The sequence below is a fragment of the Salarias fasciatus genome, chromosome 4 (genome assembly GCF_902148845.1).
Source record: "Salarias fasciatus chromosome 4, fSalaFa1.1, whole genome shotgun sequence".
In the NCBI taxonomy this organism is placed as follows: domain Eukaryota; kingdom Metazoa; phylum Chordata; class Actinopteri; order Blenniiformes; family Blenniidae; genus Salarias; species Salarias fasciatus.
The window spans coordinates 10,729,846-10,752,519 of record NC_043748.1 but is presented as its reverse complement, the minus strand read 5'-3'; the positions used below and the strand labels follow the sequence as shown (position 1 = coordinate 10,752,519).

The 22,674-nt window shown below is 46.3% G+C and overlaps 1 protein-coding gene across 2 annotated transcripts; it reads left to right on the top strand.

The window, feature by feature from the left end:
- Positions 1–307: 307 nt before the first annotated feature.
- On the top strand, positions 308–20,695 carry tbc1d16 (TBC1 domain family, member 16). Of its 2 annotated transcripts, none has more exons than XM_030090061.1 (13): positions 308–465; positions 3,786–3,998; positions 4,268–4,430; positions 6,185–6,499; positions 11,452–11,646; positions 11,751–11,898; positions 12,075–12,239; positions 12,749–12,897; positions 15,289–15,423; positions 16,387–16,573; positions 17,726–17,905; positions 19,467–19,613; positions 20,346–20,695. In XM_030090061.1, the coding sequence occupies exons 2-13, from the start codon at positions 3,818–3,820 to the stop codon at positions 20,637–20,639; spliced, it is 2,259 nt and encodes a 752-aa protein (XP_029945921.1). In that variant the 5' UTR covers positions 308–465; positions 3,786–3,817; the 3' UTR covers positions 20,640–20,695. The 2 variants fall into 2 exon arrangements, with proteins under 2 accessions (XP_029945921.1, XP_029945922.1); XM_030090062.1 differs by lacking the exon at positions 308–465 and adding an exon at positions 3,676–3,696.
- The last annotated feature ends 1,979 nt before the right edge of the window (positions 20,696–22,674 follow it).

Genomic DNA, 22,674 nt, shown 5'->3' with positions numbered 1-22,674 from the left:
CGCTTTCCGGGGCATTTTAGGAGAGTATTGACACACTGTAAAAAGTAAATAGATAATTAAAAAATAAAACATTTGACATCCCGGAAGCAGGGGGAATTTGGGGGGCTTGCGTGGAGCTGTGAAGTCAAGCGGAGAAAAACAAACAGGAAGTTGGAAAAACTGGACTACAAAATAAAAGCCTCGTGCCTCTTCTTCAAAGGCGTTCACTGGATTCTTGGATTTATTTTGAAATTCCAAACCGGAAGTGTACTTTCCCCGCCGTGACAGCGGTCAGTCAGATGTGTGGTGTCATACAGTCGGAGAAAACAGTCCGGGTTACAAACAGGAGCACGGCGGTGAAGAAGCGTGCTGAAACCGGGGGGGAGAGGAGGCGGGACCGCCCGGAGACCGCCGCTCGGCCCCCGCCTGCCCGCTGAGATGGCTGTCCGGTGCGGGCTGTAGGAGCCTCCTGCGGCGGGACTGAAGGTGAGGAGCTCCGCCGCTCGGCCCCCTTCCTCCCCTTTCCATTCATTCATTCCGCCTGTTCCGCTATAACAGGTGAGTGACAGCAGCCCGGAGGAGGCGTTAAACCCGCTAGTACCGCCGCAGGTCCGCCAGATAAACTTTAAAGTTGCCTTCAGATGCGCCCAGCCAGCCTCGGACAAGGCTGCTCAACTAAAATATTTATGTTGGAGGAGGGAGAGATGGAGCCCAGGCCTGTGTGTAAACAGTCCATCCTCCCCTCTGCTCCCGTCAGGAGGGCCGGGATGGCAGCTGTTGGAGCTCCTCCATCCTCTGCTCCACCGGCTGCTGGTGCTGAGCAGAGTCTCTCACTGCCTCCTGCTTTCACTCAGAAATGCTTTACCCACACTGCAAGACTGACACAGACGTGCTGAGGCATGTATCATCTGCATTCACTGACTCAGCTCCTTATGGACGCAACTGACAAAGTTTTGCTATAGAAGCTACTTGTGCAAAACTCACACACACACACACACACACACACACACACACACACACACACACACACACACACACACACACACACACACACACACACTTATAGTTTATTTAAATCAGCCAAAAGCTGGAGTAAGTCCTGCATGCACTGGGAAATCATGCAAGCTTCTCCTGGATCCACACCAGGACATTCAGATGTGAGATAGGAGTGCTAAGCCACTGCACAGCCCAGTAGAAAAACATATTAAAGCCACTGAAATCCATCATACGGGACATCTAAGAAGATTCAACTTCCTTGTGTATCTTTCTTTGTTTAATCATCAAATGCAACTGTAATGTTATCTCTTATTTGTTTTGACTCCTCCTCTTTTGCAGCTAAATGTGGCATCCTAACTTGCACTCTGAAACATTTTAACCAATATTATCATAAACGCTTGCTTTATTACTCTGCGTTCAGTGCTGCAAAGGTTTAGACTGTCGACACACTTTCTCCGCAAAGCAAGGCATAAAGTTTCCTCATGAACGAGGCCTCATGAGCTTTGTGTTCCAGGCCTCTCTGTGGCTGGGGTCTTTTGACCCGCCCCGGGCGTCAGTATGCAGTTTGTATGAGAAAGGAGAGTTCAGTACCGTCGGCTCCATTCAAATGTCAGACTGATAACTTCATCGAGACGGAGCCCAGAGGCGCGAAGCCGAAACCAGGGGAGTTTGAGTGAGACCAGCCCGGGTTCAAGACGCCGTCTCAGGATATATGTGTGATTTGATAAAACACAGAAAGGCCAGACGGGAGAGCGGCGGTGTGCCGGCACACCGAGGTGTTGACAGCATAAAAGATGACGAGAGAAGAACGGTGTGAGAGGACGCTGTCCTTTTAACAGCCGGGCCTGAATGGGAAGCTGACCCGACTCACCCCGTAATCACATACAGACCAAAATAACCCCCGCATGGCATCACAGCGGTGGAGATCTTATCGCTCTCCAGAAGCCACTATAAACCAGGTTTAAGACACAGGTCTGTAATTATGTGTGTGATGATTTCTGGAGGTGGACTCTGCAGAAATGCAGAGTCAGATTTTCATAGACACTGCATCAGTCTAGTATTTCTTATTTGCCAGTGGGGTGTTGTGCTGCTATTTGAGGCAGAAGCTGACAGCATGTAGTAGAACAAGTCAAGGCCTGGCTGGAGGGGCGGTCTCTCCCCCACACACACTAGAATACTTATGATTTTTTACTAAATTTGCATGTTGTAGGTTCTGTACATCTCTGTACATCAATAACTCAACTTATTAGTTATTACCAATAGCAACAATGCCTGACAGAACATATACTAGCTTAATCCGAGCTGGTTCCAGCATCTTGTTTCTTCATTTAACACATAACTGAGAGCTTGTTCCCCTTAAATCTCAGTTCCTGATGTACAGTAAATAACTCATGAGACTGGCGCTCATATTCAGGAGCAGTCATGAGTCACAGGACAGGGAACTGCAGGCCAAAATACACTACTATGTCCTGTGGGTAATAAGATATTTTTAGATGATTAGTGGCTTGAAAACATACTTCTCTTGCTTATGAATTAATAAAACTAAGGATGTTTTAATGATTGCTTACTTCACCGTATCTAATAGATTTATTCTGTCTTCCTTAACCATGCTCTGATCAGCTCCTCCCTAAACTAATTTTTCTTCTCATCTATGGTTTAAAGTTTGAACTGAGCTGCGGATTAGTTAAGTAAACATTTACGGACATGAAAATGATCAAACAGTGACTTCAACAATCATTCTAATGAGATGCCGAACGTGCTTTTACGTGATTATTAAGTACAATCATTACCTGGTTAATCTTACTTATAATCTTTAGCTGGAATTCACTGGTGTGACCAGAGCAGCTTTATATAAGATGATCAAAAACTATAAGCGAAGCGACAGCCCACCGTTTGTTTGTGCCAGCAGGCTTCCTGTCTGCGGCCTGGCATTAGGAAGTGGGGTGCCTGCCTAATCAAGCAGAGGTAAACATGCCCTGTGAGGAAAAAGGAGGGAACATTCCTCAGATAAAGCTGTGAGTGTGTCCGCGGCAGAGCACAGAAAACGAGGCCACACTCATGAAGTGGATCCATAAAACCCCACCGCAAACACCACATCCAAGAAAAACAGAAAATAAGTTGATGATGTCTATTTTATGTGAGCTGATAAAGACAAAACTTAATTCACTTTCAGTTTGATTTAATCCTGAGAAGCAGGATTCTTTTCAAGCATTTTCAGAGAAGAAAGCCTGGGACAATGTGGTGCAGCATCAAGCGGATTCCTTTGGCTTTTATCTCGACATGAAGGCATGAAGCTGTTGTTGTCACGCGGGGCTTCCCCCTCTGAAGCGCACAAGTTAAACAGCGATGGTGTGACATGCTGCGTCCCGTTCACCACCGCCGTTGATGACATCTGTTGGCTGCTGATAGCAGCTCGGAATTTCACAGGGATGGAGCGGAGTCTGTTTGCACACACTGTATATATGTGTGTGTGTGTGTGTGTTGTTTGCAGAGGGTGGGACACGTTTGGTTACACACTGGTACAGTAGACACAGAAGCTGCGGATGTGTGAGCAGGTGCAGGTGAGTGTCAAGGAAAATGTGGCCCAGAGAGATGCTGAACCAGTAGAGAGGGGAGAGGCGGACGGTGAGCGCTGCGGTAAGGACACTGCAGTGAGCAGGCCACACGTGTGACGGAGGGAGCGAGGATCTCAGCAGCCATGTTGTTGCGCAGCATCTCTCTGTATGTTGTTGTTGGTTTTCTCTCTCGTTTTGTCTTTTAATATCTGTCCAGCGGCGGCTGAAGCTTCCCTCTGTGGTCTGTGTGTTCAGAGGATGGGCCCAGCCTCCCCGTACCTGAGGAGATGTCTCTGGGTCGGCTCCTGCGACGCGCCTCCTCCAAGGCCTCCGACCTCCTGACCTTTAACCCCGGGGCCGGGGGCTCGTCGATACGCTCCGGCCTGGATGGCGAGATCATCTTCTCCAAGAACAATGTTTGCGTGCACCCAGCCGAGCCCCTCCCCGGCCTGCCTGAGCACCACCCAGGTGAGGCTGATGATGTCTGTCAGCCGATGAACCCGTTGCTATAAATCCGCTTTTCCGTTAATAGTGACGAATGTCAACCAGCAAATATTATCTTACTTGATAAGATAAGACAAGTCCCAAATGTAATATTATATAATATCACCTCCCTCAGGTTTCTCTTGTCGATGTCAAATCTTGATGTACTCCTGAGATTATATGATTAAATGTCTTAAAAATCTTAAAAGGTTATGATCATTAGATGAAGGCGTGGTTTTGTTTCCCCCCTGCAGGTTACCTGTGTGTGCACGTGGAGAAGGACGAGAGCCTGGGCACCACTCTGATCCTGACCTGGGTGCCCAATTCCCGGATCCAGAGGCAGGACGAGGAGGCGCTGCGGTACATCACCCCAGAGAGTTCCCCCGTGCGCAGGAACGCCCGCCGCAGAGGCCGCCGGTACGCACACACTGTAAAAATGTTGTTACATTAAGTTTAAAATCTTATTTTGCTGTGGTCTTAAATATTTGTGTATTTTGCCTCAAATTTTATCAAGGAGCAAATTAATTAGTGCTTCAGATTCTTGTTTTAAAATTGAGTAACATTTTTTCATTGTTTATGGTGATGAGATTCAACATTTTAAAGGGATACTTCAACATTTTGGCAAATTGGCCCATTTAGCGCAATTCCTCAGTCATTTCGAACAGCATACTTTTTTTGTGAGGGCGAACTATTGTTTATTCAGAGGTGAGTCGGGGAAGGTTTTCGGGACGGACACAATGGAAGTGGATGGTATTTTTGTTCCCCCTCGTCAAACTCATCAAATACAAAATCCAACAACCCCAAAACACTTTGGTGGACACGTTATAATCCGCACATTCACTACGCTGTGAAATATTAACGTGAAATTGCGAGATTAAGTTGTTTATGCGAAGATTGCTAAGACAGAACTACTTACTAAAGATGGCGTCTGGGCGTAGTGATTTCAAAAGAAAAAGTAGTTCCCAGTATTTGCTTCAGTGTCGTAACGCTACAATATTATTTGTTGGTGTTACACAGCGTAAGTAAGTAAGTAAAGTTTAAGTAAGTAAAGTTTAAAGCATAGTGAATGTGCAGATTATAACGTGTCCACCAAAGTGTTCTGGGGTTGTTGGATTTTGTATTTGATGAGTTTGACGAGGGGGAACAAAAATACCATCCACTTCCATTGTGTCCGTCCCGAAAACCTTCCCCGACTCACCTCTGGATAAACAACAGCTCGCCCTCACAAAAAAGTAAGTATGCTGCTCGAAATAACTAAGGAATTGCGCTAAATGGGCCAATTTGCCAAAATGTTGAAGTATCGCTTTAAGATGCATTCTAATGTGATGTATTTTAATGTGTCTGGTGAAACCACAGATAAATTTCCACCTTGGTGGACAATAAAGTATTCGTATTCGTATTCGTATTCAGTCTTATTTTTAGGGAAAAAATGTAACATACTTTATAAGAATGCTTATGGTGTAGTTATCTTTCTCTGGAGTTTGCATGTTCGTGGTTGGATTAATGGTGTAAGTATAAAGTGTTCAGACGTTTGGACAGCGAACCTGAACTAGATAATGTGTTTTAGAAGATCTATGAATAACATAAATATATTATTTCATGTAAATATGCATTTGCACCATTATTCCTCTTGATTTTCTGAATTTGCCATCTGGTGTTCTCAGAGGTAATGTAGGATACACCCCATCGCAGGGCAAACACAGAGACACACACACACACACACACACACACACACACACACACATTTGTGTGTTTTATTCAGACTATAGAGGAGGATTTATTGTGTACACAACTCCCCATGCTGAAAATAATTGTACAGAAGGTAAGGTATACATGGAGCAGAGGAAGAGGAATCCCTCCTGGCAAATCGCCTTTATACTTATTAGTCACGGAGCCTTGTAGAGCAGCGATGAGCTCTATATTAGACATACTCAAATATAAAGTTATTTTAAATAAGGTATGTTAATGGAAAATGTTTAGTAATAAAGCGGTCACAATTTGTTTCTTGGATTAATACAATATCATAAATATCATAAATAATTCTGTAGATCTGAAGATCATTAATTCCTAAAGATGGACAGATACAGACTATAGACCATCTGAACAGACAGTTTAAAAGACAAACTCACGTTTTCCATGCTGTGTTTGTTGATATCGACCGTTTTGCCCAGACCCCACTCCCGCCCCCCAGCAGCCCAGGAGGAAGACGAGGACGAGGAGCGGCTCATTGCCAGCAGCAGCTCTGCAGAAGGCCACAGCCTGGTGGTGGAGGCTGCTGGGGATCCCTCCACCCACCCTGCACCGCCGCCGCCGCCGCCCTCAGCCGAGGAAGGCGACGAGGGCTCCTGTGAGCTGTCGGACGAAGTGAGCCGGGACAGCACCATGGGCTCCGACTCCGACACCTTCTCCTCCCCGTTCTGCCTGTCCCCCGTCAGCGAGGCGCTTTGTGAGAGCAGCAGCTCCGTCTTCCTGGACAACGAGAGCAGGTGAGGCGGGCTGTGGGTTTCTTTGTTATATGACACACAGCAGCCATCTAGAGGTTTGTTATGTTGGTTTCTTTCCTCTTCATACATGAAGCCACTCGGATACACTGTATTGAGAAACTGACTGATGCCGAAGTGGAACAGTAGGCTGTCAGAACCACTGAGCGTTCTGCTCTTTATTCAGAGATATAGTATATTCCTTCTTTGTAGAACTGAGTTCAGTTGTACCCCCCACACAGCACACAGCACTCCCAGCCTGAGGAAAAACCCATGGTGCACCACTGCGAAAGGCTCCCAAAGTGTAACTTATCAAACTGTATTTTAAGTAAATTCTCCACATTCTGTTAGAAATAAGTTATTTAAGTCCTAATACTTATAAATGAGATTCAGTTCACTTTGCGTTTATTTTTGCAGCCACATATTACATATAAGGGAACAGTCTGCTAACTAGTTATTTCAAAGTTGTTCAATCCTATTTTAACAGTCTTAAAGGAGTAATGCTTGGTGTGCCTGCAGCATAAAGACATCTCACCCACTCTTTGTTTGCACAATTTAATCCTCCCAATAAAAAAAAAATAATCTTGTTGCCACTTTATCAAGAGTGACCATAAAAGCACAGCTGTATTTGTAAAAGAAATAAAAATCAGTCATTATCAAACGGCACATCCTGGAAATTGGTGTTGAATGTACATGTATGTAATGTAATGTATTGAACTTTCAGCTGCAGCTGATCACCGCAGGACGCCAGCCTCAAGCATCCGCTCACAAAGTAAACTTACAGTGTGTCCTGTTTGAACAAGAGGTGGAGGGATTTCATCAAACCTATATCCACACTGGTCCTAATGTTCAAAATGAACACTTTATTAACGTTTATACTTTATTTTCTCTGTCGTGGTGGTGCATACAAGATACAAGACATTCATCCTTTTTAGTATTTCCAACTCTTTTTTCAATTTTGTGCACTGTTCTGAGTCAGCTCGGTTCTTGGTGAAGCTGTCACTCACGCTGCTTTGTTCAGTTACCATCAGTCGCCGCAAGGTGGAGCCAAAAAGAAAAGAATTGGCTTCACGCGAGCTGGCCTACAGTCTGCGGCCACACGGTGGCTTCCTGCTCCACATCTGAAGGTCCCCTGGGAGTGGAAGCAGGTAGATGACTTCAGCAGGGCCATGAAATGCTAGAAGACCTCATAGTTTGTTCATTTATTTAAGGCAGCTCTCGATCTAAATGTTTTATAGTTTCACAGATGGCCTGAAATAAGTCCCCAGATCCTCCCGGCCCAAACCCGCAGACTGTTCTCTAATCAGGGAAGCCATCTGGACAGTGATTGTGTTGCTGCTCGGACCTCGCAGCAGCCGTCTCGCTTCATGCTTCTCCTCGTGGCCGTTTCCTCACGCAGCTATTTGGGCTGACATGTTGCCCAGAATGTGTGAGCCCCGTGTCAATGTATGTCAAAGAGAATGAGACAGTGAATCAGTGTGTGTTTAAGCCTTTTTTTTATAACCACTTTTCAGACCCCAGCTTGCTGTAAGTGCAGTCAGTGTGTGACTTGGCAGCAGTCTCTGCTTCACAGCTTCTAACCTTTACTCTGTCTCGCTCTTCCTCCACTCCTCTGTGCTTTTCTCACTGTTAGTGTCTCTCCTTCGGCTCCCTGGCACCGGGATCCCTCTTTTTCCTTTCCCTGTTTTCCCCCCCCCTTCTTCTTTTCTCTTCCTCCCTCAACCCATATCTGCTCTTCTCTCTCACTTCCTACCTTTCCTCGTGCATATCTTTCCTGATTTTCTCAATTTTTGTATCTCTCAGTGGAGCCCACCTCTCGCATATCTCACCCCCACCCCCCCCCTTCCCCTCTCCCTTCCTAAAGTCTGTGTGAAGCCCTTTGATTCCCAGTGCTCCCAGGGTTGTTGTGCTGGGCTGAATGTCAGCTCTCCGGATTAGAGCACTGAAGAGAGCGGAGCAGCAGCCAAAACCCTGGAACCCACTCAATCTCTCTTTCTCTCTCCCTTGCTTTAATTGACACTGTTAAGGGGCCAGGAACTGGAAACATGTCACTTGGAATCATTCAAAGAGAAAAAAAAAAAAAAAAACGCGTATGGGAGAGTGAGAGCGGATGAAAAGGGGGCAGAGAGAGGAGAGCGGTGGGAGAGAGCAGGAGGAAAGACAAATCCTCAGCAATCTCTGTCAGGCGTTGTAACAAGTTTCTTTAAAGTTTAACTGAAGTTTATGAAACTGTCACTGCGTTCCGCCTTCTTAGAGCCCCACTTGTTGAATTTTAACGTGTGTATTCGTCTTGAGCGCAGTGGTTTCCAGTGTTTTTGGCTCACACTGCCTTGAAATTGAAGCAACATTTGATTGCAACCGCCACCGTCATTGGTTACATATTTGGTCTGCCAGATGCATATTTGGTTACTGTTGCATTGGTTACATGTGTTTAAAGATGGTTCAAAATCCCGAAGAAGTTAATAAGAATAAATCGACGAGCTGAGCTTTTTCTGCAGTAGGAATACTGTCAAGTATTTTTCCATTCCTTCTATCATCTTATACTGATTTATCAGCTGACTAACGGTAAACACAGGGTGCCTTTTGACAGGTCATGAGTCCATTAGTGAACACACACAGAGAAACACACACACGAACTCGCTCGTAGCTTTGAGTCATCAGCTTCCACAGAAAAGCCTCTAAACCGACCCTGGACTCGATCTGGGGACATTCTTGCCATGAGATGGGAAGGAATTACTATTTATTCAAATGTTTTTTGTTTTTTTTTCTGACAACCAACAGCTTTCTTCCTTTTTTTTTTTTTTTTTTAATTAAATAGCTTTTATAACTTAAATAAATTAGATTTATTATAGGTTGTTTGTTTGTCACAAACCCAAAACATTCCATTTGCAGGGATTTTAATAGGTACAGATGCTAGGATCTTTATTTCAGCATTAAAACAGTGAATATACACCATGTGTTTTTTTCCACATGAAGGAAACTCTAATCTGTGTTGACCAGTCTCCAGTCTGTGCCCACAACACTCAGTTGTTTTGAGTCCTTCCTCTTCCCCCCCGGGGACTGTGTGAAGGACCCGGGAGTCCCTGGAGGCCTATACCACTCGGTCCTGGTTCTCAGGGTGACCTGGCAGTACTCTCCCCCGGGGTAAAGCCCCGTGTATGTGGAGGGGAGTGTGCCGAAGGGCCTCGGGGCAGTTTGATCTCACCCCGGCCTGGTGGGACACACCAGCTACAGCCCGACTCCGTCAAAACAGCTTGTTTATATAATGTTCCCTGTGTACGGCCTGTGGTGTGACTGCTGCCTACATTCACTGCCTCCAGTGAGAGAATAGTATCATTCTGTGGACGCTGACGGATGTTATAAATCACTCGCTGGGTTCGTGCGTGAGTGCGGCGTGGCGAACGCTCCATGTTCAGATGACAAAGATCCAGCATGTTTCCACTCTCATTATCGTAGCATTTTTACATGTTTGTGCAGAAAAATATGTAAAGAGATTGTTTATAATTTCACAGAGGGAAAAAAAAGGAAGTTTAGATGACAATGAACCTAGAATACACAAAAGAGTAAATGATTTTGACAGGATGAGGCTGATAAAGCAAGCAGGGTAGTCTGTTAAATGGCCTCGTCCACATTTCAAACGGCTTAACTTCCTCGCCAGAGCGCTGCGCGCCTCGCTGCAGTCCTCCACCGTCTGGTCTGTGGCCTGACACACGAGACGCCGAGCAGTAAATCACCAGATAGCATAAGGAAACCGCGCGGCTTGGATTGATCAGCCTTGTTATTTTCCCATCTGCTAACGGGGGGAATGATTAGCTCGACATGATTGATCCAGGGTGTGAGAGATTAGCCCTTGCCCACCTCCCCGGTCATCAAAGCACCAGCCTGCCGCTCCTGTTTGCCTCTGGAAAGTGTCTGTCTGCGTTACGAACAGCGCTTTTAAAACGCATTCGGATCAGAAGAAAAATTTGTATGATTATTCATACCTGTCAGATTGAATGGCTGCTGGTCCAGGTGTGTGTTTTTCACGGCCAGTTGTGGACAAGTACATTTTCACTTACTAGTCTTTTAGTAAGTACTCTCTGCACCTCTTTCTCAAATGTCAGCGGGTTTAACACGTTTCTCTTTCTCAGCGTTAGCGTGTCCAGAACCGTGTTTGAGGCTGCATTATGCTCATTAGTTATGGTTTGTGTGTGTGTGTGTGTGTGTGTGTGTTGTGGAAGTTGTATACAGCAGGCTCTGACTGATTCACACCAGTGAAGAATTGGCGTGGCAGCAGTTTGTGTTGACCACATCCATTTTTTTGGCTCGGTTTCCGTGTTTTCACATTTGTCTTTGAATTCGTGTAATAATGTGTGTTTCCATGCGTGTGTGTGTGTGTGTGTGTGTGTGTGTCCTCTTGCAGCGGAGAAACCCTCGGCTCAGGTTTCAGTGCCGGGAACAACATGCTTGCCATGGGGGAATGACAGGGGAAATTGGACGGCAGACAGTGTGATTTGTGTGTGTACAGCTTTTTGTGTGTGTGTGTGTGTGTGTGTGTGTGTGTGTGTGTGTGTGTGTGTGTGTGTGTGTGTGTGTGTGTGTGTGTGTGTGTGTGTGTGTGTGTGTGTGTGTGTGTGTGTGTGTGTGTGTGTGTGTGTGTGTGTGTGTGTGTGTGTGTGTGTGTGTGTGTGTCCTCAGAAGCCTCCATGCATTCCTCCTATTCTCAGCCTCTTGATGGAACACACAAACAGCCGGGCGAGACGGAGCTCGGGATCAGTTTGTACATTTATCAGCGGTCTAAATCCCGCCGGCCAGTGTGTACACATTCACCTTTACTGTTTCACATTAGGGAATGTCTCTGTGTCTGAACATGTGGCTCAAAATAAATAAATAAATCAATTCATGTTCAGAGGAGATCCAGAATCCTTCACGTTTCCTTAACGCTTGCACGTTTGTGTTATTAATGAATGCATTGCCAGGGAGCTCTGTGAGGAGTCCATGAACCACTCGGCCAGCTCGGCCTCCAGCCTGGACAGCCATGCCCCCTCTGAGGGCACCGGTCAGTCGCAGGGCATGCGCTGGGAGGAGCAGCAGAAGGTGCTGGCGCTGGAGCAGCTGTGCGGGGTTTTCCGGGTGGACCTGGGTCACATGAGGTCGCTGAGACTCTTCTTCAGGTCAGCGGAGAGCCTCAGAGGTCATGGGGAGGGTGCGACTGTACGCGGCGTCTTGTAAACTGTTTAACGGTCTCACAGTTTTTTTTTTAATCGCGCCGCTGCAGCGATGAAGCGTGTACGAGCGGCCAGCTGGTGATCGCCAGCAGAGAGAGCCAATACAAGATCCTCCACTTCCATCACGCGGGGCTGGACAAGCTGGCCGAGGTCTTCCAGCAGTGGAAGTGCTGCCGAGAAACTCAGCTGAAAGACCAGGTCAGGTTTCAGTCCTAAGTCCAGTTTGGCATCCAGAGGGGAAGGAACTTCTCACATTTTTTTTCCCAGCTTGTTTTTCATTTTTCTGTGCAAACACTGCTTTTTTTTCCTTTTTCTTTTTTTTTAATGGCTTCTCCTCCTTTGGTTTCATCTTTCCTGCCATCTCCCACCATCAGGTGTCGGACGAGAAGTCCTGCATGCAGTTTTCCATCCAGAGGCCCACCCTGCCATCGGCCGAGACCCACCCAGAGGAGAGGCTCTATCGCCGGCTGGACGTCACCATCTGGCTCCGTCACCTCAACCACAACGGGCAGGTGGAGGAGGAATATAAGCTCCGTAAGGTATGCATGAAGTGAAGCAAGCCTGTTTATCAAACTACGATTCCCACCGAATGTTCTGTAGATGTTTTGAAAGATAAGAACCGAAATGACGAGGTCCAAGTTTCAGTTTGAATCGGCAGCCCCTATCTTCGAATAATGAGCGCGCCGATCTCAGGCCAGCGTCGTCCTTATGAGTCATTTCAGTTTTCTGGAATTGACTCAGCTTAAGGTTTGCCAACCTCCTGAAATGACTCAGCGGCAGTTAGAGTGTGACCGAGACGCTTCCTCATTAAGGGTTTGCAAACGCAGAAAGACGATCGCAGATTCTCTGCTGGACACGCTCATTAAAACGGCATTTGTTTGTTTTGTTTTCTTGCATTAATTTTCAGTTTCATAGCATTAAAGTGACAGTCAACTGTGCGCTCTGCGTCTCCACCCTGTTTCGTGAAGCACGGCGCCGTTTCTTGCTCTTGGCCCTCGTAAAAGCTCCCTTTGTGCTGATATCTGTCCACCTCCCGCCCCTTCGCCAGGCCATCTTTTTTGGCGGCATCGACCCATCCATACGAGGCGAGGTGTGGCCTTTCCTGCTGCACTACTACAGCTACGACTCCACTTCCCAGGAGAGGGAAGCCTGGAGGCTGCAGAAGCGCTCCCACTACCACGACGTTCAGCAGAGGAGGTTCGTAATGTTGCAATCTGGAAATTTTCAGACTGAAGTAAATAAAAAGACAAAAGTGCAATTCAGACGCTGCGGCAGCGTACCTAACTGTGCGGAGCCGCTGATAAACTCTCATGTGACCGTGGTGTCAGCTGCCAAATGCTCAGCCAGTCAAACATTAAACCATATTGTGAGTCTATTGTGGCTTCTCATCACAGGCGGCGAGCAATCAATAGGCACAATCAGGGAAGTGTTAAAGGGAGGTGCTCGGTGTGAAATAAAAGGTCTCTGGAAAAAAAAACATGTCAGCACTTATCAGATCATACTGTCCTGTCTAAAGGAAAACAAAAAAAGACAAAAAAAAAAAAACCCACATGGCCTTGGTATGCGGGGACAAGCTCCTGCGCTCCCGTCACGTCATCCGCCTCCACCCCGCCATCAGAAGGTTAAGTGTGCACATATTTTCACACGTTCCGCCGCTCTGTCTATAATGAATGTGATAATTGGACAGGTTTCATCCGTATGGCCTATTAACATTTCCAGTACATCAGAAGGTCTTATCGGAGTCAGGTAATTAGAGTCCTTGTTCTGACTCTGATGTGGATTCCTCCGAAGACCCCTTCGACTGGAGCAGCCTTCGGGGCCACGACTTGATCATTAGCAGTGGGGAGGACATGTCTGTGGTTTCGTTTCTCGTCTCCTCTCCGTGTCTTTCCCTCATTGGCAAATTGACGAGGAAAAATGAATTAAAACTCATGAAGCCGCTGTGTAAGTAAATGAACTGGGAGGAAATGAGCTAAAGGGACGGTGGGAGGCAAACATTTGAATAACTGATTGCAGTTTAATGGATTGGTTTTCTCCCTTATTATAAATATACCAAAAATAAAATGGAACAAATAACTGAAGGAATGATCTATGAATGCATTTTGATTTTGCCAGATAACACAGCTGATGCTTTATGTCTTTTATTTTCTGTTTATGATCTGTGAAACAAATAAGGTTTCCTTTAGACCATCAGTAATAATCCCTTTATTCGTAAACCCTCAGATTTTCATGCACCGTCTGTTTTCAGCAATGCATTTACATCAGTGTACTTATAACCACAGCGGATGTGCAGAGTTTTTTTTTTTTTCGCCCTTCAAAATTCTCACAAACAGTGAAGTGTTGTTACAGCAGTCGTCAAATCAGTTTCTGTGTGACTCATTTCGCAACTGAAACACTTCAGGGCTTTTCTCATTTAATTTATTTGCATTTCCAAACATCAGAATTAGTTTTGACATTAAAACAATGCCAATATTTGTTTGACATTGTGACACTTTTGAGTTTTTGTGGGGTTTTTTTGTCCTGTTTCGGTGCTTTAGTCGATCCCAGCTAACTGTATGTACGGACCTGCCCGTCCATCATCAAAATCACACATTCGCGTTTAGAGCAGCGGATGAGTTTGAGTCACCAACTAACCTCAAACACTTGTTTTCTGACTGCGAGGAAAACGCACTTTCGAAAAGGAAGCAAATGCAAACACAGGACAGAAACCGTGGCTTGACTGGTTCTCAGTATTAGGTTGAAAGCTACAGACTGACCTCTTCACAGATATTTGAGTGAACTGTACGCATGAAGGCTGCCTCTTATTTTGGTGTTGTTCAGCAAAACAAACTCTTATTTGTGTAAAGTTGTGTATAAATAAATAAATATGTCTTCTTTCTTCTTTCTTCCACATCACCTTGCAGGTCGATGCATATTCGTCTCCTTTACAGTTTCCAGCACAAACAATGTATTTTCCTTTTCCTTTTCGAACCACGAAACATAAAGCAACGAAAACATCTTCTGAAATTGTAATTTGCATCCTCCTGAGAAGGAGCGGCGCAGGAAGGTGGCCGGGGAGGGCCCGGCGACGCAAACACGCCGCTCCGAAACTAAACAGTTGCATGGCGTTGCGTCAGGTGTGCGCTCATTATTCCTGGTGGGGCTGCATGGAAAACAAACAGTGTTAATTAAATCCCCTCTGCTTGTTAAGACCCGAGTACATTAGTGCTTCACACAGAGTACACTGCTAACGTCGTCCCTAACATGGAGGGGGCTGGATGGGGGTTTTATGGCCGTGGTATTACCCTCAGTGGAGCCCTTGATGGTAAAACACCCCTTTAGTCCGCTGCTCGCCCACCCACATCTTTTTTTTTTTTTTTTCTAACTTCATTTGCAGCCAAGTGAACAACATCTGGGACGAAGATGAATCAATAACATGTTTGTTTCTTTCAATGTTGATTACCAAGCATTTCCTGAGAGACTGTGCAGTAAAAATGTCTGTAAAAGCTGAGCGCTAATATATTTTTAATCCAAGATGATGGAGACGCACATTTTTTGTTCTGTTGTTGATTTCATATTGTGTGTGTGTGTGTGTGTGTGTGTCCTCAGGTTGTCCATGAGCCCAGAGGAGCACAGTGAGTTCTGGAGAAAGGTCCAGTTCACAGTGGATAAAGACGTGGTGAGGACGGACCGCAGCAACCACTTCTTCAGAGGAGAGAACAACCCAAATGTGGAGATCATGAGGTCAGGACCAACCGACTGCCTCCCGTCGTGTTTTCCCCTCCTTTGTTTTTCCCCCAGTCTCTATCTTTCTGCTCCAGTCGGGCTTCTCTCCTGTCACCTTCTCGCCATCCGTCCTTATCGCTCCCGGTGCTCAGCCCGATGCACAGGCGTACCTATTCATTTCATATTCTGAACCCTGGGGGAGACACAAATGAGTTTCATGCTTTATTGACTCTGACTAAGCCGTCTGAGCACTTTTGATGCATACTCAGAGCTAATGGCTTTCTAAACGAGGAGCAAGAGGATTTAAATGGCATATTAGTTTAGTGACTCTCGTATTTGTCTTGGTATTACGTCCTGCTCCCAGTCTCGGGCAGGTGATGCTTGTACGTACAGAGAGGCCTTATCTCGGTCTTTCACACTTATCTCGTATTTTCTGCGTCAGTCAATCGTAAGTGTGTTGTTTTAACTGAACACACACCCTCAAATCTTTAAGGTCACTTTACTCTACCAGCCCCCCGACTCCTCCACCCTTTTATTTATTTATTTTTAGGACAATAAAATATCCTCTGGGTGTTCCCTTTGTTTATGCAATACTTACTAATGTATGAGCACTGCCAGGGAAGTGTTCTTCAAAGTCGTAGCCATGTTTAAAAAAAAAAAAAAAAAAAAGGAATAATATTAATTAGCTCCCTGGTTACCGGAGGAGTTGGCATAGCAACAACTAAAGCAGGGATTGTCATGTTTTTCTGGGCATTTCCAGCAATGCTGAGACACACTCTGGCACATCCGAAGTGTTTGGGTGGGACTGTACTTTCCTAACGGTCTGGCCGGCCTGCAGCGGAGGCTGTCAAAAGAATTGAGATGTTTATGGTTCTATACCGCCCGCTCATATGAAGCGCCGCTGTGTTTTCCGCTGGGACTTTATTTTTTTTTTTTTTTTTTACGACGGCACTAAGACATCTCTGCTTGCTCTCGCTCCAGGCGAATTCTGCTCAACTATGCAGTGTTTAATCCCGACATGGGTTACTGCCAGGGCATGTCCGACCTGGTGGCCCCGCTGCTCACCGAGGTCCAGGATGAAAGCGACACCTTCTGGTGCTTCGTGGGCCTCATGGAGAACACCATCTTCATCAGCTCCCCGCGGGACGAAGACATGGAGAAGCAGCTGGTGGGTTTCGGAAACGCGGCCCTTCCCCTCACGACCTTTTAGAGCATAACTTCCTCTATCCTAATAAATTCTGTAAATTAAGTTGGATTGCAAAGCTTGTGAGGAATGAACCCAAATAGTTTCTTCTGCATTATTTCAACAGCTCTGCTCAGTGTTTCCTTGAGGAAAACGTCTGAATATGTCTTCCCTCCCACCATATGAAGGCTCACCCTCCCCTTTTTTTCTTCAAGCGTATTTATTGCATACAGTTTCTGACAAGTTTACTTTCACACATTGTGTGGACAATTTATTTCCACAATTTTAATTGCCTTCATGAACCCTTGGTGGAAAGCAGTGTTATGGGTGACTGTGGGTCACAGCGCTGAACAAAAGACTCGACGTGCACAATTATGAAATGTAACAGCCTGTGCAGAGCTGTACATCAAGGAAGTTTGTTGGTTCTGGCATATTTTTTTAGCCAAATGATCTTTTTTTTTTTTTTTTTTTTTTTTCTAAAGCGCTATTTCCTAATCCTTTTAACTCTGATCTGCTGCTGACAGGATTTAACATACTTCTCGTAGCCACAACTCCCAGACGGTTCATGATATCTAGAAAATTCAACATAAGAGGGTTAAACTTGTTTGGCTGTCTAAAACTGTAACATTCAGTGGACGCCGTCCAACAAAATAACATTTATCCGGAGCTGCAAAACATATTGAAGCTTCACTGTGAAGCAAATAAGTTCGTCCACATTAAAATAAACAGGATTTTCCTGCAAGACTTAAATAAAAAATAAAAAAAAATAAAAAAAGAAAAATCAATGGTTAGCTTACTGAGAGCCAGAGTCGGAAACTCAACATTAATCACCTGCAGCGCGAGGCGCCAGTGAGGTGACATAATAGGATGTGATGCATATTTCAGCTGAGCCGCTGCAGAGAGGCTCTGCAGGTTGCAGACGGCTGCCCTCATCCAGCCACCGAAATCCTCCCAGAGTTCATAAAACGCCGAGACATCAGCTTTATATCGTAGGAAAGAAGAGATTCGATTATTTATAGTTAAATCTGAAGGCGGTTTAGTATAATAAACCTTTAAAGGAAGAATAAAAGACAATCAGTAATGTGAAATAAAACCTCAGACCACCAGGAGGTCGTCTCATCAGCTCTCGCTCTGCAGATGTACCTGCGGGAGCTGCTGCGCCTCATGCTGCCCCGCTTCCACCATCACCTGACCCGGCTGGGGGAGGACGGCCTCCAGCTGCTCTTCTGCCACCGCTGGATCCTGCTGTGCTTCAAGCGGGAGTTCCCCGACACCGAGGCCCTGCGCATGTGGGAGGCCTGCTGGGCGCACTACCAGGTCAGACGGCGCTTTCTAGGCCTCCTGTGCTCAAACTCAGGAGAAAAGTTTTTAGCAGCAGGTTGCATGAATGAAGTGGTGGGTTCCACATTTTTTTCTTCTTTTCAGGAGACAGAAATGAGCCACACTGTCTGCAGCAGAAAGGGGGCATGTTTTCTCTGTAAAGCCCCTCATCAGACTGCTGTAATCCTGCTAAATGCCTATAAAACATGCTCTCTGTCTTGAGGGCTTTTACTGCTTTAATGCTGATGTGATTTAAAGTCTCATATTTTTCACATTCCTGCCAATTTTTTTTAGCAGCTTTTCAAAACTTGGTAACACAAAAAAAAAAACAAAAAACACCAGGGATGACCCTGTTTTCAGATTAGGTAACCCAATCAGCACCTCCTCTTGTCTCCAGTAAACTTGTGTCCGGTTGCTGTTTCCTGCAGAGAGACGCAGCTCAGCGCCTCGTCTCTCTGAGGCAGCGGTGGATATCAGCCTCTCTGCTTCCGCTTGACGTTCAGAGCTTCACCCACAGGTGGTGATAGAGAAGATAGGAGGGTGAGGCCGTGGTTTGACAGTTCAGAGCCATGTGACAGATGGGTTTTTAACATTTTTTGCTTCCTGCATTCTTTGATATTTAGTTTCAGTCTTCTCTCCCTGTCCAGGATGTTCTCTGCCTTCGTCGCCCCCGTGACCCCGAATGTCCATTATCAAACTTTGGTTGAGGTGAATTTTGCCAGCTTTCTCTCCTGAGTCAAAGTTCAGAGGTTGACGGTATTTTCAACCTCGGATTTTAGCCCCACAGCTTCTGGTTCACCTGAGTCTGACAGCGAATAAGGTTCAGAGTCTGAAATGTCTTTATTTAGACTCCTCTTGTGAGTCACGCTGGCCTTTAGAAATAAGACTTAAATCAGCTTCTTCTGAAAGCTTAATGTCAACATTCTTTCCATTTCGCCAGTCTATTTTCTGATCCGTCCGCTCGGCGTTTTCCAGCTGAAGGTTACAGTTCACCGTGGGTAACGGGTACGTTCTCCACAGGAAGGTAGAGCTTTACGTCAGACGGTCGAGCACTGAATAGCAGAAGGGTTAAAAACAAGAAGACGAGTAGGAGGAGGAGACGTCAGTTCATTTGTGTCCCGGTATTTGTTCTTGACAGTTTAAATAATTGGACAGAGTGTATCCAACGCTCGGTTATTATTAAGTCATTGGTTATATGAGCAGGAGGTAAAGGAAAGACGACTATAATTCAGAGAGATATGAAGAAGACTGATCATTAAGCTATAAGAAAATATTAACAGCAGAAACAAATTTAGTTTTATTTACCCATGTTTTTATTTATTTTAGCTTTAATTTCAGTGTCACATTCTGGCTTTGCTTGGTTTATCTGTTGTTTTCTTATTCTGCGATAACCTTCACGTCGTTCCCTGCAGGCGGAGCACGGCTGACCACAGCAAGCCGGCGTCACGTTGTCCTTTACAGTAGCATCAGATAATGGAGAACAAGCAGTAAATTTTCCTGCGCGGCGCGCCTCCTCACAGATCTCTCTCTCTCTCTCTCTCTTTTTCTTTCCTTGCAGACGGACTACTTCCACCTGTTCCTTTGTGTGGCCATCATCGTTCTGTATGGTGAGGATGTGACAGAACAGCAGCTCGCCACTGACCAAATGCTGCTCCACTTCAGCAACCTCTCCATGCACATGAATGGAGAGCTGGTGCTCCGGAAGGTAAAACACTGAAAGCCTTTTGCAGAGTTTTCATCAGGGAAAAGAAAAGGGTGTCAATTAATCTTGACTTTAATTTTACTTGCTTATTTATATTGCCTTTTCTTGGGGCCAGGACACGCTTGCAAAATGAGTTTTTAATTTTACTGTGGCTTTTCCGGTCAAATAAGGACCGAATAAAACGCATCTGAACTGATCTGCGGTTTACGATCGCGCACATAAAAATTCCTGCGCAGACCGCCGCATAACTGCACATTTACCCCCCCGACCCAGATGTGCCTACATCAAGGGCCGCGACCCGGCGCCGCAGCAAAAACAACCGGTACGCAGTAATGCGCCCGCAGAGGCCTTGAGGTACCGAGAGCGATGCCGCCGTGCCACGGAGAGGATTTATGAGCTGAATCCCGGCTGTTGTGTCTGCGCCCGCGTCCTCATGTTTATGGATGTTGTGTTGGTGCTGCTGCTGCTGCAACCACAGGCAGTGGGTCGGTGTTAGCATGCAGCTGGCGTAGCTCCTTTTGTTGTTTGCCCGAGATTTTGCATCTGATGTTCTTGGAGCGGGCTCGCTGGCGTTTTAGCTGCAGGTGACGCCGCCCGGCGCTGACCTTGACAGGTTTTGTTATTTTTTGGGTTTTTTTGCCATCCGCAGCCACGGAGTCGACGCGTTTCGTTTATTTTAATGTTTAAGTGCTCCGCATTCATTCTCCTTTCTCTCTGTTCGTTCCAATCCTCCAGGCCCGTAGCCTTCTCTACCAGTTCCGCCTCCTACCCAGGATCCCTTGCAGCCTGCACGACCTCTGTAAACTGTGCGGCCCGGGCATGTGGGACAGTCGCTACATCCCCACCGTGGAGTGTTCGGGCGAACACCCGGACTCCCAAAGCTGCCCCTATGGAGGCACCTCCACGCCCCAGCCCTCGTCCCCCTCCCCGGCGACCACGCCCTCGCCCAACTCCACGCCGACGCCTCCGCCCGAGGGCAAGAGAGGCTCCAAAACCCGGGACATTTTCACCTTTCGGAAACACACCTGACGTGAAGCTTTCAGGGAGCGTTGAATGTTTTTTTTTTTTCGTTTTTCAGGCTGATGTTAGAATAGGAAATGTTTGGATGTATCTGCTGGGCTTGTGGGCGGTGTGTGGCCCCCCCAAACCCCCCCCCCCCCCCCCCTCCACTGTCCCCGCTCCTAGTTTCACTTCCTCAGTGAGGTCGCCCGATGGTTTCAACGTGGAACACTGCCTTACCCGGATGTTGGCGTCAACATTCAGGACGTGAAGAATCTGCGACGAGGACGGCCCGCCGTCTGACACGCCGGAGGTCAGGGAGCCGCTGTCCTCTCGGACAATCACCGGCCGCCGAGTTGGTCCGGAGCTCCTTCAGGTCGGAGTCTGCCGCCGCCGCCACTGCTGGCTTGGCATTCTTCCACGGGCTCTGTGGGCAGGGGTCACGTCAAGGTCGCAGCCAACTCTGCTGAATCCTCGCAGACTTTGACCCAGGGTCAAAAAGGAAGCAGAGATTCGTTCACAGGACTTGTTCTCACAACAGAAAATCTGTGTGAATATCAAATCCTAAGGAGCAAATCTGAACATTTACAACACAAAATCCAAACTCACCAGTGGGAACACAGATAATCATCGTCCACGGATGATTACTTGGAATGAATTACTGGTAACTTTAATTTTTGGTGTTTTTTTTTTTTTGTTTTTGTTTTTTATTTTTTTAACAAGTGAATGTTCAATTTGTATCAAATATTAAGCAATATTATATCCCTGCATGAGCAATTATTTACATTTAGAGGGCACAACGTTGTTACCGGGGCACACTTCAGCTCCAAAACAGGTGAGACACATCGTTATAGGGCTCCTCATACGTCTTCATGTCTGATGCATAATCTCCTCTGCGGGAGGAAGAAAACGGTGCTTTTTCTTCCAGCGCATGCAAACGGAGTCGTTCGCGTTAGCCGCTGAAAACGCCGGCGCGGTAAAACATCCAACGGGAGCAGCGTCACCAAAGAGAGCGCGCGGCTCCAGGTCTCATCCTGACAGCAGAACGGATGGCTTTCTGTTCCACTCGAAACTTCATCCTCTGTGTTAAACCAATGTTTAGACAAGGTTATGAAAAATTCAGAACGGTTTTATTGACTTTTTTTTTTCTCTCCCCCCCAACTCCGACATTCTTTCCACTTTCACCGTAAAAAAAACGAATGACAGCACACTCAGAGCTACCAATCAGTCCACGTGAATGTATTTGTTCTTCTCTTCACTACACAGCATTATAAGACTCTTTGATGTGTGCGTGTGCGTGTGCGTGTGCGTGTGGATGTGTGTGTTTAAACTGCAGTGACCTCTAAACACAGTCGCGGAAGGCCCCCGTGACCCTCCTCTTTAATTATAGCGGTTATGTGAGGAGAAACTGGGAGAGACACGAGACAGGCCAGTCATTTCTTCTTCATGGATAAATAGTGATCTTGGCTCGGATATTAAGAAGTTCTCCTCCTGAAGACGCTTCGGCGTTGGAGGGACGTCCCGGGGGTCGATGACATCTTTAAATTGCTGCTAAAATGTGACATTAGGACCTTCAATCAGCCCCCCCTCCCCCTCCCCCTCGCTCTCTGTTTACCTCCCCGTCTCTTCGCGGCCTCCTTCCCTCGCTCCCTCCCTCCCTCTCTCGCCCAGCGAGCGGCCGCTGCAAATGACACTCATAACTTCTCCCGCATACAAGTGATCATGTGCAGCTGTTCGCTGGAAATGCATGCAGAGTTTATAAGATGTGGAGCAAGCTAAGCCAGAAACACACTATAGGAAAAATAATCAACGTGCGTGCGTGCGTGTGTGTGTGTGGGAGTGTGTGTGCGTGCGTGTGTGTGCTCATGAATTTTATTACCATTGAAATCACATTGTTTACACAGACACTGCGAGTCACGGGCTTGATTAATGGCGGCTCCTATTTAAAGGGGGTGGTTGTGAATTGTGGTCACGAATGTACTATGTTGCTGTTAAGCTCCGTTGATGTATTGCTGTACACATCACCGAAAATAAGAGCCTGTTCTTATTATTGGTATTAATAAAA